Raw genomic sequence first — 20,982 nt, 5'->3', positions numbered from 1 at the left:
TTTCATATGTCCGTTGGCCATCTGTATGTCCTCTGTGGAGAAGTGTCTATTCAGATCCTTTGCCCATTTTTTATTTTTTATTTTTATTTTTTGAGATTATATTGATTTTAGAGAGAGGGGAAGGGAGGGAGAAAGAGAGGGAGAGAAACATCGATGTGTGGTTGCATCCTGTGCATCCCCAACGGAGGACCAGGCCCTCAACCCAGGCATGCGCCCTCACCGGGAGTCAAACAGGCAACTCTTGGGTGTGCAGGCTGGTGCTCAACCCACTGAGCCACACCAGTCAGGGCCCTTTGCCCATTTTTTAATTGGATTGTTTGTTTATTTGCTGTTGAATTTTATGAGTTCTTTACAGATTTTTGATATTAACTCCTAATCAGATGTATCAGTGAATATGTGCTCCCATTCCGTGGGCTATCTCTTTATTTTGTTGATAGTTTCCTTTGCTGCGCAAAAACCTTTTAGTTTGATGTAGTCCTGTTGTGTCAGGCTGACCATAGCCAGGATCCTCACCTCCACAGGCACGTATTTCCTTTTGCTTAGGTCACCCTTACGTAAAGATAATTTCCTGGTGTGTAAGTGTCACGCCATCACACAGCTCAGACTGGCCGGGTACCACCTTCGTTAACTTCATGTATATATACAGCTCCCTGCTATTCAAGGGGTGCGAATGAACTTGGCTCCCTAAGTCCTGGCCGGCTGCTGCAGGACAAGAGCGAAGGCAAATGATCCCTTGGGCCTTGTGACTCCCCAGTTCTCACTTGCCTCGAGAATCGTGAGGCAAACCCCGTTGTTCCTGTCCTCGCCCGTAGGAGCGAGGTTAAACTGGATAATCCCCCTTCCAATGCTCTGCGGTCGATTTTCAGCCTCCGTGAATCTAAAGTGAATTTAGCTGGAGCTGAACTCCTGTGCTGATACGAGTCCTGTTTGTTAATTTTTTCTTTTGTTTCCCTTGCCTGAGGAGATATAGCAGATAAAATATCACTACATGTGTGAGAAATAGAAATGCTCACAGTGAAATCACCGGGACACAGGACTTAAGCAGCAAGCAAGGCATTTGTTTATTCACGGACTTGCAAGTTGGGGCGCAGCCTAGCGAAGGGCGCGCACCGAAGCTCAGAGCGGGCCGCTTTTATCCTAACACGGGTAACCCCCCTTTCCTCCTTCTTCCCTTCCTCTCTGTTTTCCCCTACTGGATACTCTGGCGTTACACTCTAAGGTGATTGACTAAATCACTAAGGGTAGTAATTAACTCCTGAATAAGTTTCCTTAACTCGCTGACCATGCATAGTTCCCAGGTGATAAATATTCCATGATGAGGGCCCTTCACACTCGGCTGTTTCTGTCTGCAGCCGCAGGTCTCCAGCCCCACGTTTCCCAGGTGATAAATATCATGCCCTTTACACTCTGGGTTAATTCTGACCGTTTATGTCTCCAGCCCCTCTATTTCTAAATCGCAGTTGTTCAAGATCACATTTCTCTTTTGCTGCTAATCATTTCTTACCGGTTTGAGAGTCACTTTTATCTGTCCCTTACACATGCGATGTCTGAGACTTTACTGCCTAAGTTTTCTTTTGGGATTTTTATGATTTCTTGTCTAACATTGAAGTCTTTAATCCGTTTTGAATTTATTCTTGTGTGTGGTGCAAGAACATGGTCTGGTTTCATTCTTCTGCACATATCTGTCCAATTTTCCCAACACCATTTATCGAGTAAACTATCTTTAGCCCGTTTTATGTGCTTGCTTCCTCTGTTGAGAATTAACAGCTTATCTGTGAGGCTTGATCTCTGAAATAGCCTCCAGCTGTACTCCTCAGCAGCAGGGCTTAAACTCCATAGGGCGGGGCAGAAAAACTCCTGCAGGCAGGGCTCTGGCTTTCCCTCGGGCTGAGGCTGCAAGGAGGGTAGGGCCCTGCCCTAGAAAGATGGCTTCTGCAGCTTGGAGGATGACTCAGCACGGGGTCTGGCGGCTGACCTTCCAGCTCTCTTCCCCAGGCCACAGGCCCCAGGCGCTCCTCAAGCATCTCTAGTCCATTCTGCGCTGCCTTTGCTGGAGCCCAGGTAAGGGACTGCAAACAGAATTTTGTGTGTTGGCCCTTTAAAAGGCTCTGGTTCTCCAGCCGTCTCTCCCTGGTGAACAGAAACCCTGCTCCTTTACACAGCTGGATGCATTTGGGCTCCTTTCTTGGTTCTGGAGCTCTGGGCTGGGGAGCCCACCTTGGGGTTAGACCCCCACACCTCTCAGGGGGAGCACCCTGGACACTGAACTGTCCCTCCAGTGCTTCAGCTGCCACCCATGGGAGCCCAGCCAGCCCTCTCGCACCTCTTGCATGCTCCCTAGCAGCAGTCTCGTGGGGTGAAGTGATTTCTCCTTTAAGTCTCGGGTATAAGGCTTCTCTTCAGCTAGTGTTCAGTTGGTTATTCAGGATGATTTTTCTATAATTTAGTTGTAATTCCAGTCTGGTCCTGAGAGGAGGTTAGTGTAGCTTCTACCCACTCCATCACCATCATGGGTCCCCCGGTTGTGAGTCTGAAAATATCCGTATTTCACTCTCATTATTGAGTTAGAGTATGATGTCAGGGTCATTCTTGCTCTTTGTCATTTTAATACCTTTCTTTCTGTTTTCTGATAGTGTTCTTGAAATTTCATTGCATTAAGTGCTTCTTAAAATGGTTTTTAGAAATTAGCTTGTTCATCAGTAGATTTTTCCCATCTGGAAACTATATGTTGCTTTAGTTCTGGGAAAGACTCAGTCATTGCTATGGATTGATTGTTTGTGTCTCCCCTGCCCCCAATACGTGTGTTGAAACGCTAATCCCCAATGTAATGGTATTTGCAGGCAGGGCGTTAGGGTTAGGTTAGGTCATGAGGGTGAGTCCCTGTGATGTAATTAGTGCCCTTATAATAAGATGAAGGGAACAGCTTCCTCTCTCCACCAGGCGTGGACTCAGAGAGGAGGAAGCCACCTGTGAGCCAAGAAGAGAGACCTCCCCAAGAACCCAGCCATGCCAGCACCCTGATCTCAGACTTGCAGGCTCCAGAGTTGTCAGAAATACATATTTGTTGTTTACGGTTCCCCGTCAATGGTACGCTGCTATAGCAACCCAAATTAAAGAAGGCCGCTATTATCCATCTACTCAATTATCTCTGCCCCAGTCTATCTACATTCTTCTTCTGGACTCCTTTTAGAATAATATTGATTCCCCTGGAGTCCTTCTGTTTCACATATTTTTGAATACCTGGTAAATAAATCCATGTTGCATAAGCATCAAATATCACAAAAAGACCTGAACAAAAACTCCCTTACCCCTCTTTTCCATTCACTCAGTTCCTCTGCTTCAGTCTCCTCTAGTAATAGCTCCACATATTGTTAAATAGACACAGGGAATGCCATAAATAACAAACAAAATTATACTAATAATATTATATTGTTAACTTAGGATATTATTACTCCCCCCCCCCCACAAAAAAAACTGGCATCAAAATAATGCACAACCATGTTTTTCTCAATGTAGGTAGTCTACCTATTTGTGAGGTTTTAATCAAGAGATAAGTGGGAAAGAATCTGGACACGGGCTGGGGGGAAAGGCATAAAACTTAGTCTGTGACTTTAAAGAAGAGGAAACAATTTCTTGGCTGATACTTTCAGCTAATAATAGTCTGGGGCATCCATGGATAATAATATCTGCTCAGCACTTGCCAAGCTGGCATCACAGAACTTCCGACCACAAGTCACAGTCACAGTGAAATCCAGAGGAACGTTCTGCTCTAAGTTCCACACCAACATCAAATATTAAACCCTGAGCCAGGTCATCAGAATGTATGTGTGCCCCCGTGCAGAAAAAACGAAGGGAAACATACTTTCATTGACCATTGTTATCCTGCTCATTTGATAGAGTTTCCTTTCTTTCTTTCTTTCTTTCTTTCTTTCTTTCTTTCTTTCTTTCTTTCTTTCTTTCTTTCTTTCTTTCTTTCTTTCTTTCTTTCTTTCTTTCTCTTTCTTTCTCTCTTTCTCTCTTTCTTTCTTTCTTTCTTTTTTAAAGAACAGCACTCTAATTGCTGCCAGAGAAGAGATTAAGCAAGGAAAGTGTGAGTTACAGTTTGTCAGAATTCAGGTCTCCACATGTGGACAGACATGGAAAATGTGGGTAGTTAAAGAATTCAGACAAAACCTTCATTATCTGTCCCTCTTTTGGCTTGAGCTTCTGGCCAAGATAAACCTGAGAGGAGGACGGAGTGTACGTGCCTATGAAAATGAATCAAAAGGGTGGGGTTAGGGAGAGGGAGGTGCTACCTTTTTAAAAAGTTTCTACAGTTAAGAGTTATTTAACCCAGCCACAATTTCTTACTTTAGGAACAGACTTCCAATTCTGCTCCAGGAGAAGAAAACAAGGTATTGTAAATACTTTTTTTTTGTTTTACAATGCTTACTTATGTTTTCCTTCTTTGTGGACATGCCTAGCTAAATTACAAAGAATGAAGACCCCCCCCCCCCCACAAAAACAGAAAGTAGATAGAGCTCTATCCCCAAAATTTCTGTGCAAGTCAGGGAGAGTTAATCCTGAGTTGGTTCAAAGTTTCTACTGGAGAGAGGGCTGAGAAACAGAGCATTCATTTCTCAAGAAGTTAGAGAAATACGGAGTTTTACCATGATTGCAAAAGTATGAATGGAGTTCGTTCTAGTCACGTTTCTGCATCTGTCAGCATAAGCAAAGAGAAAGAAAATATTCTCAGAGTAATTCAACCCTGAATTTGATCCTAGTCATTAATGTGTGGATCTAATGGCTTGACTGACTCTCTACCACCTGCCCCACCCCGCATCCTGTTCTCCTCACCATTCCATGAGCCATTAACTTTCTTTTTTCATGGAGCAATCTAAGTCCTTACACCCCCCAACCTTACACTAGGATCTCATTATAAAGCAGCCAGACTATTACTTCCCTTGGAAAATGGCGTTAGGTGAATATCGACCTGCTGGGGGACGGGGAAATGTCATCTTCTGATATGCACAACTCCATGAAGTAGGCAACAGCATCAGGATCATCAGGAAGTTGAGGGGCTTGGGATATCCTCTTACAGAAAAGGGCATGGACTCCTTCCACGCCCTCCTCCTCCTCCTCATCATTCCTCTTTCACCCTCCTCCTGTACGTCCTCTTTCATAGCCCAATTCCTCCCTTTTACCGTTAAAATCTTAGTGACAGTGAGATACAGTGACAAGAGCGATGGTATTCACAGTCCAGAGAACGGGGCTACAGTGATAACTCCGCTGCTAGGGAGCTGTGCATGTGAGTCAGCACATTTAGCCTCTCTGGGCCTTAGTTTTCCAGCTGATAAAAGGAGGCAATTGGCTTAGAGGCACTCCGAGGTCCTTCCCAATTCTGACATTGCAGGAGGATGTGTATCTACAATGAGACAGTTTTATTATGTCCACAGTTTTCCATCTTTTCCCCTGAACCCCTTTGCAGATGGAGCAAAGGAGCATTTCACTCTAAAAATGGAACAGCAGGATTCTGCTTTAGGGATTTACAGTCTTCTCTTAAAAAACAAAACAAAACATCATTCAACTTTTATATGGACAAATTATTTCCTATAAAATCTCATCCTAAAATATTGCATCCTTCAGAAACCTCTTTCCACTGCTGAGGTAAATTTTACTAACGGCTGGCTTAGCACTTCCGTAAATTTCTTTCAAAAGAAAAAAAGGAAATTGTATCTGGGTTACATCTGATTTATTAATAATGATATTAATGAAAGGATTCATGAACCAGAAGATAACTGGGTATTAACTTTCCATAAGAAATTAGAGAGAATTGTGGTTTTCAGGAATTTGTTATAAGTCACTAAATTCTAAAATAACCACAAAGAGAAAGACAAAAATCCCAGATCCTAAGACAGTACTTTCTCCTCTCCTCCCTTCTTGGTGAGTATGGTTTGGCCAAAGAGCCAAGCATTTTCCATATGAATGTAATTCATGAGTTCTAAAAAGATAAAGTTTAATAAACAGGCAGCAAACAAAGCATTATTTGAATGCTTATCACCCTGAAGGAAATGAGAGAGCTATTTCCACGATGGCATTGAATCTGATAAGGAAAAAATATTCACAGGCAAGTTTCTAACAAGGGTGTAGAATTACTACAAAACTAGACTTTTTTTTTTTTCCCCTCCTTTAATGAAACAACGTCAGCCTAGGATTATCATCAGCTTCTGGAATAGGCAGGGGCTGTAACCAGGGCATGATTTATCGGCTGGGAAGCTGTTTTGTTAGCTGGGGGCCTGTGGCTAGAAGGGGTTTGAATAGTAGCACTTAATCCCCGTCATGATGAAACCAAGGCTTTGCCTACACACGCCTCTCCCTTCATGCAGCCATTAGCCTGGAGAGAACGCCCAGCTTTTCTTAAGTTTTCATTCTGGTTTTCTCAGAGAGTCAGGTGGTATCAGCGGGAGGCCCAGTTCTAGACAACATTGGCACTAATTCATAGGGGGTTCTAGGCCCAGGAATTGGATTTATTTTTAGTCATTTAACCAGGTTGAGAAATTATTTGGTTATAAAGTGACAATCAGTTGAACTGGTGTTTTTGAAAAATAGAGGCCTGGTCTTAGAAGACTTAGATTAAAAATATGATGGCTAGAGTCCAGACAATGAACGTGATAAACAGGTATTTACAGGGCATCCATGTTGTGCGAAGGGCTGAGCCAGGCGCCGTGAGGTGGTTGGAGCGGTGTAAGGGCTTTTGCTCTGGAGGAACTTACCCTGGAGTTGGAAAGAGGGAAAGATGTGAAAATAGAACCAGCAGTGCGAAAACTGCCAAGTACGTGGCGGGAACTATGATGGGGCTTCGGTGGCAGACAAGTTCCCGTGCCCCCAAAAGGTCAGGACGAGCTTTGAGAGAAAAAGAGAAACTTGGCCCGAATTGGATTTCAATAGAATAAAGCTCGGTACAAGCATTCCAGAAGCTAAGGATATTGTATAGAAAGGTGTAAAGCGACAAATGGGGTTAAAAAATGAAAATATGGGTGAAAAGCAAGTGAGAAAAGGGGCCAAGTTCAAGAGGCGCATACCTACCTCGCACTTACCGAGGAGGGGCAGTGGCCGTGGAGTGTGTGGCACAGAAGCACTGGATGCGAGAATGCGGGCTCCACCACCATTTTTATCGTGACGTGGTGACATCCTCGTCGTGAGCGGCCGACCGACCAGAATCCAGCTGTTCTCTGCTGTGCGTGAGCACTCAGACGGGAGGCAGTGCTCTTCAACCCTGCGGACTTTAGTTTTCCAATATGTGAAATAATAACGTTGGACAAAAAATTTTTTAAAGCCCCTCACTCCATTTAAGTCTTATGAATCTAAATTGGATAATATATATTTTTGTCATTTCACTGAAGGGTAATTAAAAAATAGCATTTAAGCTAACAAATTCTTGTACAAAAGTAAAATGACTGGAAAGAATTATTAACATGTTCCCTGTCCCTCTGTTTTTCTTAGGTTTTCCCAATGGATTCTCTAACGAAATCCATCAACCGGTTCGCCCTGGAATTTAGCCAGAAGCTGGCTGAATCTGCCGAGGGCAAAAACATTCTCTTTTCTCCCTGGGGCCTCTCCACGTCCTTGGCCATGTTGTGTGTGGGCGCCAGAGGAGCCACGGCCGCCCAGATGGCGCAGGTGAGTGACAAATCCCGGTCACCTCTGGTGCCTTCAAACAGACTGCCCTCTTTAGCTTTTATCTTCATTTTTCTCCAGAATTACAAATACCTCACCTCTGACAGCCATACCCTTCAAAACAAACGATACACTTAAAACATTTTTTCTAGACCATAAAAAGGAGTCTGGGAAAGGCAGTCAATTTGCTGGGAAAATCAGTAAGGACCTGTGTTCCCTGGCAAAACCTTCCAGACAGAGAGAGGATGAGGTTATCGAGTTTAGTTCAATACCAGAGGGAATTTTATTTTGGTAATCAAAGCAGTTCAAGAAGTCATCGCTCAAACTTTATTTATTTATTTATTTATTTATTTTTTAATAATTTATTTATTTGTTTATTTTTAGAGAGAGGGGAAAGGAGAAAGAGAGGGAGAGAAACATCACTGTGTGGTTGCCTCTCACTCGTGCCCCCAACTGGGGACCTGACGTGCAACCTAGTCATGTGCCCTGACTGGGAATCGAACCAGCGACTCTTGATTCGCAGGACGATGCTCAATCCATTGAGCCACAGCAGTCGGGGCAGTGGCTCAAACTTTAAATAGTAGAATTGGTGTTTTTTTTTTTAATTTCAGAAGGATTTTCTTGAAAACACAAATAGAAAAATCAACCTAATTCTGTCTCTTGTCCTTCAGTTGTTTCATTTTTCTGTTTGTCTGCATGGATCTAAACAGCCCAGTAAGAGCATGAAAATGCAGAACAATATTATTGCATAAGCAATTACTTATTTGCTGTAGCATCTTAAAAACATAGTGTGTGTATGTGTAGCCACAAAGTACATACATACACATGTGTGTATGTATGCTTGTGTAAACATATACATATACGTGTTTTAAATAAAAATGAACACAAAAAAGAGTAAATCCAGGCCTAAATCATACAACAATGAAAAAACCAAATAACAGAATTTCCACCCAAGAAGCTGCTGTCTTCTGTACCGAGGATGGAAATGGGAACCGCCAGTAATTCTGCGTGCGTTTAGGCTCAGGATATCACCCTTCTTCTTGTCATTAATGAAGATACTCTATGGCTTAAAACAGCAACAACAGACTCCTGGTTAATACTTAATTCTTATATAGCTTAACCATTTATGTAATAGACATAATCTTAGGTGATTCCAATTTAGATCTATTTCATGTAAATATATTGCTGGATGCTGCTTGCCCTTGTTTGATTAAATATTAATAGTTTCAGTTTGCAACTGAGACTGAGGAGTTGCCCCTGCACCCCTTTTCCCCATGGCAAATGGTCCCTGTTCTGTCACCATGTGTCAGCACGCACGAACTGTGGTCAGACAGACCGCATTCCTCATTGCGAGGGGGCTCCCAGATGTGGGAGAGGGCTTACTGCCTTGTTTTTCACTATCGTACAATTCAGGGGAAACAAGGATGCCCACATCCTTCCTGGTAACTTGCAAATGAAATGAACGCATCCATATGTCAAGTGGTGATAGCCAATAGAAACGGAAGCACCGACCAAGAAAAACAATGAAAACCCCTGCCTTTCTCAGATAATTGGCTTAGTGGTGGCTTCAGCTTAAATTGCTGAAGGATGTCTCAATTGAGCAGCTAGACTTCTTAAAGCAACCATAGATAAAAATGAACCATGGAAGAGGAGAAGTTTACCTCTAAGGGCATTCCCAACATCATCCTAAGTGTGCTATAAGAAGAGTATTGAAATAAGGAATAACTTAAGTTAGACTTAAAGAGACCATTTAAAAGCAACTCCACTTACTGTACTAGTAGTTCAGCTAATGGACCGTTCAATCAAATCAGAGCCCCTTCGGTTCAGTCATGATATGTTCTGTAGCTACAGAAACAACTGACCTGTATTCACTGAGGTGTTTCATAGGATTATTTCTCTGCAAAGTGTGTTCACATATTGTCTTTTTATTGAAATCACAGGTACTTCAATTTAACAGAGACCAGGACATCAAAGCTTATCCCGAAAGTCAAAAGAAAAGGAAAACGGTATACTTTATATCTTAATATCCATTTGAGGATTAAGGAGAAAGCACTTTTAACACATGCATAATAGTGGTTAATTTAAGCAAGCTTTACTGGGTAAATATTCTTGGAACATATATTAAAATTCTAGAAAGATTTTTTTTTTATAATACAAAATGTCTACACTTTTTGGAAGGGTCATATTTTTTACCCTTCTCTCTTTTCCTCTTTCGCTTGCTTCCCTTTCAAAACTTTCAAAGTTGTTCCTGCTTTTGCAAACTAAATGTGAAGAAGATGAAACCATCAATGACGACTATGTTTTTTGAGAACATTAGAGGAGACATTTTCATCTACCTTAGAATTGATTTCAGCTTTTGTTCACTACACACCAAATCATTTCATTTATTATAGATTGTTCTTATATAAGCAGCTTTTGTTCAATGTTTTTATTTGACTAATCCCTTTTCTTAGGACTGCAACATGGGGAAGGTTGAAGAAATACACTTTGATTTCCAGACACTCATTTCTGAAATCAACAGTCCCAGTGATGCCTATGTACTGAAAACAGCCAATGGGATATATGGAGAGAAAACGTATTCATTTCATAACGTAAGTGCAAGTATGTTATTGAAAGTTGATGGGAAAGAAAGAACCACGTGAGACCATTCAATTAGCTCTTGATACATTGCTCTAGGGGTCCCAGGGACTCAGCATTTCTCGTAAACAATCATTTAGACGAATCAACATGTCTAGTAATGAAAACCGATAATCAGTCTCAAACTAGGTCTAGTGATCAGATCTTTATCCAAAGTAATAATACATAAATTTGGTTCATATAGTTCCTGTGCCAACACGTGTTTCATGGGAAATGGAGCAGAACGTGGAGAGCATGGATGTGGGGTGAATCCAAAGGAGCAGAGGGTGGTGTTGGTCATAGGAGCGTGCCTGCAGGTGGCGCCTTGAGAGCCAAGCTGACGCTAGAATCAGACAAGTCATTTCCCATCATGACTTTAGGGGTTTTGAAAAGACTCTTAACATGGAATAATATTAACTTCACATCTTCTCAGATGATCGGAACCCCATCGTGCCAACCATGACATAGTCCTCAGTTCAGATACAAGGGCTCCTCAGAGGGGTCCCTTCAGAGTCAGGATGAGCATTTACTTCTCTCACATCTCTTGGCACATCTTGGAAAGAAGCAGGAGCACACAGGTGTTCACGGGGCCAAAAGCTAAAACACCGGATAGCGTGGAGGGATAGCAATAGACACAATAAAGCTATCCTGAGATTTCAACCAGCGATGTCAGAGCTGTGAGCAGTAGGCCTGTCTTTCATACCTGGAGTTCTGCATGGCTAGTCAGTACCCAGCCAAGGTTAAAGAGGGTGTGTGCATATGTGTGTATATGTGTGTGTGTCTGTGTATGTTGTCTATGACCAAAACCCAAGTGGGGAAGAGAGAAGGGGGTGTTGGGTGTGTGTACGGGGGCAACTGTTTCTCTACCCAGCTTTTTGAGAATCTAAAATGACTTGATCTCTCAGTCTTGGAAAAACTCTACAAAAGGAGATTTTACCTGTATCTTTCAGAAATATTTAGAAGACATGAAAACATACTTTGGTGCAGAGCCACAGTCTGTTAACTTTTTGGAAGCTCCCGACCAAATCAGAAAGGAGATCAACTCTTGGGTGGAAAGCCAGACTGAGGGTAAGCTTCCCCCAAGGTGTCCGGCCGAGTGCTGTGTCCAGGCATCATTTCGTTGCTGACACTGTCCACAGGGTTATTGAAATCAACACTGATGCTTCATTTCATCTGCATCTCCTTCTGGACCCAAGGACCCCAAGTACAAGAGCTCTGTCATGTTGGAGTTTCAGCTTTGAATCACTCACAGATCACAGACCCGCTCACAGTCGTTGTTTGGAACATTAATGTTCATTAACATGAATTGAGGAAGTTGGCAGCCCTAAGTTCTCAGTTCCTTTTTCATCGAACTAGTGACTCAAAAGTCATGGTGAGGAAAGAATCATCCAAAAGCAAATTATTTTTTTAGAATTAGAATTAAAGAGCATTTACTGAGTACTTGCACTGTTCAGTTTGCATGAGGACCACATGGGATTGTATAGGAAAAAGTACATTGTAATGTACAACTCAAATTCAACATGGCGGAGGTGGGAGTAAGAATACAGTATTCCCTCACTTATCACGGGTATTATGTTCCAGACCCCCCCGCGAAGTAGGAACCTTACATTTATTCTACACTCTTAAACCGACGTAACTTTAACAGCATACGTATACAGGACCGCAAAATCCTGTGATATAGAGAAAAGTCTGCGATAAATAATTAAGTATAATATTTTTAAAAATTCCGCGGTACAGTGAGGCCGTGATAAGTGAACCACGATATAGCGAGGGGCTACTGTAATAAGAAACTGAAATAGATCTCTGATCTCAAGTGTTTAGCCCTTGTCGTCTGGAAGACCTTACCGAGAGCAAGGCTGGGAGGAAGCACCTAATCTGCTACCTTTACACCCAGCAAAGCCTTTCAGAGCCGAGGCGAGACCCGTTGTCTGAAGCTACACAGCTCGGGCCTTGCCATGTTTCCTTCCCCAGGGTAGACTGACCCACACAGGAGCTTGACAGCTGTCTAGGTGACAGAGCTGTCCAGGAAATGTCCCTCGATGACAACTCTGCCATGAACCTGCACTGCTCAATTGGATAAAGGTCCTACCCACATGTGACTAGAGGTGACTGGAAATATGGCTAACTCGACTGAGGAACTGAATTTTGAACTTTAGTTCATTGTAATTAACTTAAATGGAAGTGGCCGTGTGTGTCTGGTGGCTGCCGTATCTGACAGCACAGAAGATCTGTTTTAGAAGAGGTGAGCAAATACTTAAAATTATGGTGGAGCATGTGAACTTCAGATTACGGCCAGTATATGGTCAAAATACAGGATGCACGCACTTTGAAAACCCCTCTCTTGTTAGAGCACTCATCAAATAAGAGCCCCCCCCCCCCAGATCTACGCTCACCCTGGGCGTGGTCAGAACTCATTAAGCCCCTGTTTCCCACATCCCACAGCTTCATTCCTCCAGCTGGTCCTGTCGACTCTCTTTCTCGGGAGTGAGCCTTCCAACGAGGGAGAAAGCTCACATCTTTCTGTATGTTCTTTTATATACTAGACATAAATACCTGCTACTTGGGGCTATTCAGCATCAATTTAAGTAAAGAATTGATCAGCTCATCAGCAACGTTGACTTTGTCAGGGAGAGTTCCATGCTTCCTTATGGAAAAGTTGCTAGAGACTTTTTGGCATGATTAGGTTCTATCTGAACCACTTGAAAGAAGTTTGTCTTCTTACTCCTTCAAACAGGTCTTTTTATGAATAGCCCGATGGACCACTGGGATATACATGGATTCAGAGTTGAATTCTCAGAGATAACACCAGTCACATGCTGCTATGATTTTTTTTCTGGCTTGTTTTTGTTATGGTCTTTAAGCTTCCAGAAAGCGAGGGATGGGGAAGGTGATAGTTTGCGTATTTGTAATCTCAAAGTCTGTCACATGCTTGGCACGTTGGACACTCTAGCATCACAGTGAGATGTGCCCAGCAGGACTTAACCTGAATTTCTGTCAAGGCAATGCCCGTCCCATTACCTGAAGCTACCAAGGGTGCCTGCCATGAGAGAGCCAGTAGGTGGCACTTGAACTCTCCAGAGGATGGTAAGACATTACTTAGAAGAGTCAGTTTGCTGTGTGTTGCCTTGAAGTTGTATGTAAGCACATGTTAGATATCCTTTGTCAAGTAAAGTAACGACACGGCTATGAATTCAAGAGGCTAGGTTCCCTGACATCAGGAACCCAGAGAACAATGCAGTAAGACTTAAAACCACCGGATCTCATCTAACTTGAAAACAGTTTGTATAAACCTCAATTCTCAGTATGTTCTCTATTTGCATCTCCTACAACTTGGTCAAATGATAGAACAATTAATTTAGAATGGCATAGAGCTTTTTAAAAAAATAAAACTTCTGTGCAAAGAAAAATATTTTAAAAATAACACAGAGGGACTCTGCATGTTAAATCTTCAAAGAAATTTTAAATTAAGTTTAATTTACTGTCTTTAGTCAGATGGGAAAACAAATACAAAAAATGTCTCAAAGTTTTCACGTCAGTATTGAAAATCAAATTGAAACTTAATTTCTGAAACCAAGAAGTCTGTTTTATGGGGGGTGGGTGTTTGTTTTGTTTTGAGTAGACATGTTCAGGCCACACCTCAGATCTACGGGAATCTCTAGAAGTGCTGCCCTTAGGACTTTTAAATAAAGCTGCACATCCCTGACCAGTGTGGATCAGTGGTTTGGGTACCATCATGCAAACCAAAAGGCCACAGGTTCAAGTCCTGGTTAGAGCCATGCCTGGCTTGTGGGCCAGCTCTCTGGTTGGAGTCTTTTGAAAGGGAACCGATCGATGTTTCTCTCCCTCTTTTTCTCTCTCCCTTCCCCCTTTTCAAAACAAACAACCAAATACAATCTTAAAAAATAAATAAATAAAGCTGCACAGTGTTTTGTGAGCCGCCCCTGTGAAGACTGTAGCAGCTGAGGGGTACGTTGGAGGGTCAGAAGTGCCGGTTCACCTCACTTCAGCAGTTAGGATTTGACGTCTCTTTTTTGGAAGACACAATTCAACCTACATCACCAGTATTCCCACAAAGATGCGTAACCTAAATATGATCCCAAGGAAACATCAGACAAGTCTGAACTGATGGACATTCTTACAAAACTCTTTCAAAAGTGTCAGGGTCATGGAAGATAAAAATTAACTGAGGAACTGTCCCAGGTTAAAGAGGACTAAGAGGAAATGACCACTAACTGCCACCTGAGATCTTGGGTTGATTTCTGGTCCAGAAAAATAAGTTATTGGAACAACTGGTAAAAATTGAATAAGATCAATGAATAGTATTCTGTCAACACCAACTTTCTGGTTTGGATTATTTGTGGATATGTCATTTAACAATATTTCACGATCATGACTTTTGTTAAGTGTGACGTGTCATTGGGGTATAATTATGCCATTTGTAACCTGTCTTTGGCTCTTGTAGGAAAAATTCTGAATCTTCTACCTGATGACGCCGTGGATTCGGAAACCAGAATGGTTCTGGTGAACGCCCTTTACTTTAAAGGAATCTGGGAACATCAATTCTTAGCCCAAGACACCAGTGAGAAGCCTTTCAGAATAAACAAGGTACGAGCCTTTCAATAACCAGTACGGATTTTCACATGGAATTGTAAAGGGGACGCCATTTTAAATTCACCCCTCTTTCCAAAAAGTTTTTATAAAGTATGGCTCTTACTAGGGCATGGGTGGCTGAAATGAAAGTCCCCAGTTCCATCCCACCTTGAAATTCCCTTTTGAGTGTTTTTCTCTGAAAACAGACTATTCAAATGCTTTATCACTCAGTAGTTGCTACAATTAAGCTAGAGGAAGTAGGGTAGTTATTACATTTATTTCCCAGGGGAGACCTACTGTGTGGTAAGTGAGTAATTTAGAAGTCTAGCAGAATCATAACCCCAAAGTCTTCACTATTAGTTCTGTTCTTATTCTACTAAGCCTATATTAGCTTCTACCCCCCCCCCCCAAAAAAAAAGAAATAAAAATTTAAAAATCTCACCTCTTTCATTAAGGTTTCTCTCTGTTTAGGACACAACCACTTGTTTTTGTAATAGGAACCCACTACAGCAAAAACAGGGACAAACATAAGATGACAGATCCATCTCATAGCATCCCAGGGCTAGAAGGTGGCTGGGTCTGGGGACTTGCGTGGAAACAAGGATTCAAATGTTGTCAGGGTTCACCTTCTATCCTTTCAACTGTTACTCCCATCGTTCTTCTCAGGCTGAAGCCTAACTTTGTCTTTGTCCCGGTCTACAAAGGCGGAACCTGGCTACTACCCACAACGCCTCTTCCATTCTAGAGAGAGTCGGATAGATGTCATTTCAAATTCCGAGGGCAGGAACTAATTAGCCAAAGTTTGTTAAAGTTGTTTAGTCCTGGGACGGCTCCTCTAGAGTCTCAAAGCACAATCTCAGTTCTCTCTCTCCCCCTTTTTGAAGAGGCGTCTGTTCAGATCTTTTGCCTGTTTTTGAAATTGGGTTATTTGTTTTATTACCACTGAGTTTTTAAGAGTTCTTTATACATTTTTCATACACATCCTTTATCAGATGTGTTTTGCAAATATTTTCTCTTAGTCTATTGCTTATCTCTTCACCCTCAGTGAATTTCCATTTTTATGATATTGAAAAGCTTTCTCAAAATGTTTGCATGAGAAGTACACACCTTATTCAATTCCTGGATCGTTCACACTTACATAGTTTGCATAAGATTATGTACTTTTTAAAGTGTTTGATAGAATCAGCTTGCTATGATATATACATGTTGCCACAATAATGCTAGAGAATGAAACTCCCCATTTCACCTGTTAATGATGTTATCCAGAAAGTGAGGTCTGAATCACTGTTCAGCATTTAGCAGAGGCTCACCAATTCTGCACATCTTCCAGACTCCTGGGGACACTTTCTCAATGACTTTGCTACTTATTTTCTATAGACTACAAGCAAACCGTTGCAAATGATGTCCATGAAAGCAAAGCTTCCCATTTTTCACATCGAAGAGCCACAAGCCATTGGCCTTCAACTCTGCTACAAGAGCCGTGACCTCAGCCTCTTCATACTGCTGCCGAACGACATCAGTGGGCTGGATCAGGTAAAGACACACCTGCCTGACATGAGGATGGTTCTGATATTTACCTCTGTGTGCCATGGTCGCTCTCTTCTCTAATTCCTATAGAGGAAGCAACCAACGTACGCTGAGCCCTGGGTGCTTCTCCTTCACAGTATGATTTCAGCTTTACAAAGTTCTGTAAGGACGATATTGCTATTCCTTAGAAAGGTTAAGTGGTTAATAGACACCTGTAGCATGGCGTGGCCATACCAACAGCCACAGGAACAACAAATACAGATATTCTTTGTCAGTCACAAAGGTGAGTGGATTGATCATGACAGTCTTTCAGTGGGTCTAGGTCTTTCTTCTCCCTCTGGTAGGACCTACCTAATGGGAGATTGATTTTTTAATCACTTGCATTAATGTAGCGTTAGATATATATATTTTAAAACATTAAATTTACTTCCAATAATTTTAAAAGCACTTTTTGCCAAGTGACTAGTTTTCAAGAGAAATAGTCTATGTATGTATTGTTTAAGTTGTTTATCAGCCAAATTGCTATGAAGCCTGGCATAACTTTGTCCAGATGACATTCCTGAGCAGTTGGCATGTCTTAAGTGAACACTGGTTTCTCTGCAACAGGTGGCCTGTGTCGGCACAGTGCCTAATTTTTCATGTGTGCTAGACTTTTAAAAAATTTTTTAAAAGATTTTATTTATTTATTTTTAGAGAGAGGGAAAGGGAAGGAGAAAAAGAGGAAGAGAATCATGAGTGTGATTCTCTCATGCCCACAACCCAGGCCTGTGCCCTGACTGGGAATCGAACCCGCGGCCCTTTGGTTCACAGACTACTCAATCCACTGAACCACACCAGCCAGGGCTGTCCTAGACTTTTCATACTTGCCAGTTTCCGTGGCTTTACTAGTGTGTAGAAAATTCTCCCATTGTATGATAAAGTTTGTGAAACTGGAGAGGATGGTGAAAATAAAACCAATAAGAGCAAGTGTGGATGAGGAACCAGCAGACACGCACTACAAGGGAAGCCTTTTTTCCTAAGAAGGCAAGTTCCTGAGCTGAAGATATTGTCACATTATTAATGTACACCATTTACAAGTATGTCACTGATGACGACACTCTGGTCTAGAAAACTCTCCAAGCTGCAAAAGCACGCTGCTTTAAAACAGATTATTCAAAAACTCAAACACTGGCTTTTTCCCCCTCACATGCATATATTTATTGTTAAAATTTTTTAGATATAAAAAGGAGAAAAAACACTCTCAAAACCACTATAAAAAGTCATTACTCTCAAGATTTGGGAACTCTTTCTTTTTTTTTCTCTTCCTTCCTTCCTTCCTTCCTTCCTTCCTTCCTCCCTTCCTTCCTGCATTGTTTATTCTTATTAAATTCATATTTTTGTGATTATAGACATCATATTTTACCTCAGATTTTTTTCAAAGAACTGTCTCTTATGTTAATAAAACTAATGTTTTTTTTTGTGCCCTGACATATAGCTTCTCCTTTAGTATATGCTTTCATGTAGACAACATATAAATAATGTTTATTTTGATGTATTTGAATGCATAGTTGATAGTTGGCTTATTGTAGAAGCATTTTCATTTTAAATCAATTGAAATCTCTTATATCTTGAAAACTATCAATCTGAAAAACAAAGATTCTATAGGTCACCCATGTGAAGGGCGTTGTGACACAAAGAATTTCCGTATGTGTGTGTTTTGTCACCCTGGGTAACGGGAGTGATCGTAATTCAGCTGTGTGATTACATAGATCTCACTCAGGCAATGCTTTTCACTCCACTTTGGAGTTACTGACTCACTTGGGCGTGACCAACCCTTTCTTCCTCGGTTCCACGCCTGCAGCTGGAAAAGGCCGCCACCTGTGGACAGCTGAGTGAGTGGACCAGCGAGGACATGATGGAGCTGTATGATGTGACGCTGCACCTTCCCAAGTTCAAGATGGAAGAGACTTACGACCTCAAGTCAGCCCTGAGCAGCCTGGGGATGAGCGATGCCTTTAACCAGAGCAAGGCTGATTTCTCAGGGGTGTCGGTGGAGGGGCCCCTATTCCTGTCCAATGTCTTCCACAAGTCCTGTGTGGAAGTAAACGAGCAAGGTACAGAGGCTGCAGCGGGTACCGGGAGTGAGCTGAGTTTTCGAATTAAAGTCCCATCCATTGAGTTCAATGCAGACCACCCATTCCTCTTCTTCATCAGGCACAACAAAACCAGTAGCATCCTCTTTTACGGGCGATTCTGCTCCCCCTAAGCCCGCGTCTCTCTCACCAAACAAGACCATCCTACGATGTGTAAAACACACCATAAGACGGGAAAGCAGTTATCATAAAAATGAGTTTGTATTCTAGATCTTTTTCACATTTGAATAGCAGCAAATAAATCTTGAAATAATGCATTCTAGTGACGTCATACCTTTATCACGAGAGAGAATGGCAAATTTTATTTTTACCCCTAAACATTTTGTTTTCATGTGACTTTTATTTACATTTCAAAAATACTATGTTATTCAATTGAACGCCTTATAACTTTTGAGCTGTTGGTCACTGTACTGTCACTTACATTTCACATGTATTATTTGGTGAATAAAAATTTTTATAAAGGTGGTATATTGACGAATAAGAATTTTTCAGGAATATAATTTTGATAGATCATAAATTACCATTAGAAAACTAAATACTCCTTTCCTGTTATCTATTTAAAGAATACTTATGTTGACATTAACGGGAAAGTTCAATCTGAAAGCCAAATGAAATCTGGAATTTACTTAACAACAACGTACCAATGTTGACTTCTCAGTTTTAACAGGTGTATCACGGTCATGTTAGATGTTACTATCACCAGAAAGGGACTGGGCCTGGAGCAGGGCCGGCCTGTGGTGTGTGGGTTCTTGAATTTGTGTAGGAAAGATTTCACAGCACGAGCCCAGGTGATTTTGAGAGGATGTTTAGTAAAGCTGGGGGCAGTGAGGCCAAGGAAGGGCGTAGGGCAGAAGCAGCAACAGGACAGAGCCTCGGCGGTGCTCTGCGTTGGCTCCCTAGTTACGTCGTAGGAAAGACGGGAGCCAAGGTGGGGCTGCAGGTAGCTCACTGGGAAGTCAGAGAAAAGGGGGTATGGGGACAGGATCAACTGCCCACTGCCCCTCTGGCTGCAAGTCTCCTCCTTGGCGGGGAGCCCTAGGGGAGGTGTCCGCAGAATGTGCCTCAGCTTTCCAGGTGTGTTGTTCCTTAATATGTTGCTGTACCAAAATGAGTGCATAGAGGAACCAGGGGCATCTTCTGGTCGGCGTTGCCTCTATCTTGGATTTGTTTGGTTCTTTGTTGTTGGTACTTCTTTCCCTGACTTCATCTGTTCTTGGGATTGGCTGGCACTAAGGGCCCTAACTGGGTCTCTGTTATCTAATCTCCCTGACCCTGATGATTTAAGCTGTTCCTCTCTGGTTAGGGAGGAGAGGTGTAAGCCATTAGCTCTCAAGTGTCCTGGGTTAGGGGAGATAAAAGATCTTGCTGGCTCTAAATTGCTTGAATTGTTTGGCCCTACCTGCCTCAGTTTCCCTTGTCCCACTTGTCAAAAATTCTCCTAACATCTAACTCTCCTGCCTCATTAGCATTTGGGGAAACTGTATTAGGAGTATACAGAATTCCTTACATTATCTTTGCAACTTTTCTGTGGATTGACAAGTAATCCAAAATAAAAATTTTATTAAAAATAATTATTGTGTATAACAGTTTAGTCATACTAACACCTCTGCTTTCAAAAATCTTATGAAGTAGGAGAGTAAATTTCTAATTTATATAAATATGTATTGTTAGTCATAAGAATAAATCCTTAGTAATACTAGTTCTCCATAAAGTCGTCTGCATTTCTAATTTATTTTAAACATGTTCGTCGTCGGCAGCCGTCCGTCTCGAGAGACGATGGTGTAGCTTCTTTAAGAGTCTATCTGCACCGCCGAGAATGGCTGTGCAGTCCGACTCGGGAGTGACACGGTATCTGTCTCCTCCCGTGTTGAATCGACATCTTGCGATGACGCTGAAGCTACAGAGCCTGGGCAGGGTGACATGGAGGGTCCGCTGTTGCCCATGCAGCAGACCCCCCCTCTCTTCGCAGCTGAAGGGTCCAAGGGAAAGACGGAGTCAATACAGCTTGGCTTCAGGTGCGCCGCAGGAGTTGCCGGTGTTGACCACAACGTCAAACCGCCTTAGGGACTCCGGCTCCGGATTTTCTGTCGGGGTTTACTCCCTTAGCCTTTCCCCTGAAGAGGTATGCCGCAAGGCAGCGGATGTTTTTTGGAGTCAGAGTTTTCCTTCTCTGATGTACCCTGACTGGAAGATCGAACCAGCGACACTTAGCTCGCAGGCCGACGCTCAATCCACTGAGCTAAACCAGCCAGGGCTAAACATGTTCGTACACAACTGCTTATTGGTAGTCTCTACCAGCTCTTTCTCTCATTTTAAGGATCGAGTGTGTCACTCTAGGTTGCTTTTTGGATATTCATTTGATAAAGTGGAAGCGTGGATCTGACCCAACGTATATAAGTTAGTTTAAGAAAATGTGTTCCCTGTATCAAATCTTGGTTCAGTATGACAGGATAAAAAGTGA

The 20,982-nt window shown here is 42.2% G+C and overlaps 1 protein-coding gene across 1 annotated transcript; it reads left to right on the top strand.

The window, feature by feature from the left end:
• Positions 1-7,482: 7,482 nt before the first annotated feature.
• Positions 7,483-20,092, top strand: SERPINB10 (serpin family B member 10). The gene is made up of 7 exons (XM_090285402.1): positions 7,483-7,659; positions 9,597-9,662; positions 10,110-10,247; positions 11,223-11,340; positions 14,735-14,877; positions 16,240-16,395; positions 18,230-20,092. The coding sequence occupies exons 1-7, from the start codon at positions 7,492-7,494 to the stop codon at positions 18,632-18,634; spliced, it is 1,194 nt and encodes a 397-aa protein (XP_090141528.1). The 5' UTR covers positions 7,483-7,491; the 3' UTR covers positions 18,635-20,092.
• Positions 20,093-20,982: the final 890 nt, after the last annotated feature.

The sequence above is a fragment of the Furipterus horrens genome, unplaced genomic scaffold (assembly GCF_987537825.1).
Source record: "Furipterus horrens unplaced genomic scaffold, mFurHor1.1.pri manual_scaffold_8, whole genome shotgun sequence".
NCBI lineage: Eukaryota > Metazoa > Chordata > Mammalia > Chiroptera > Furipteridae > Furipterus > Furipterus horrens.
Note: the sequence above shows the minus strand (reverse complement) of the source record. Positions and strands in the feature narration are given on the sequence as shown.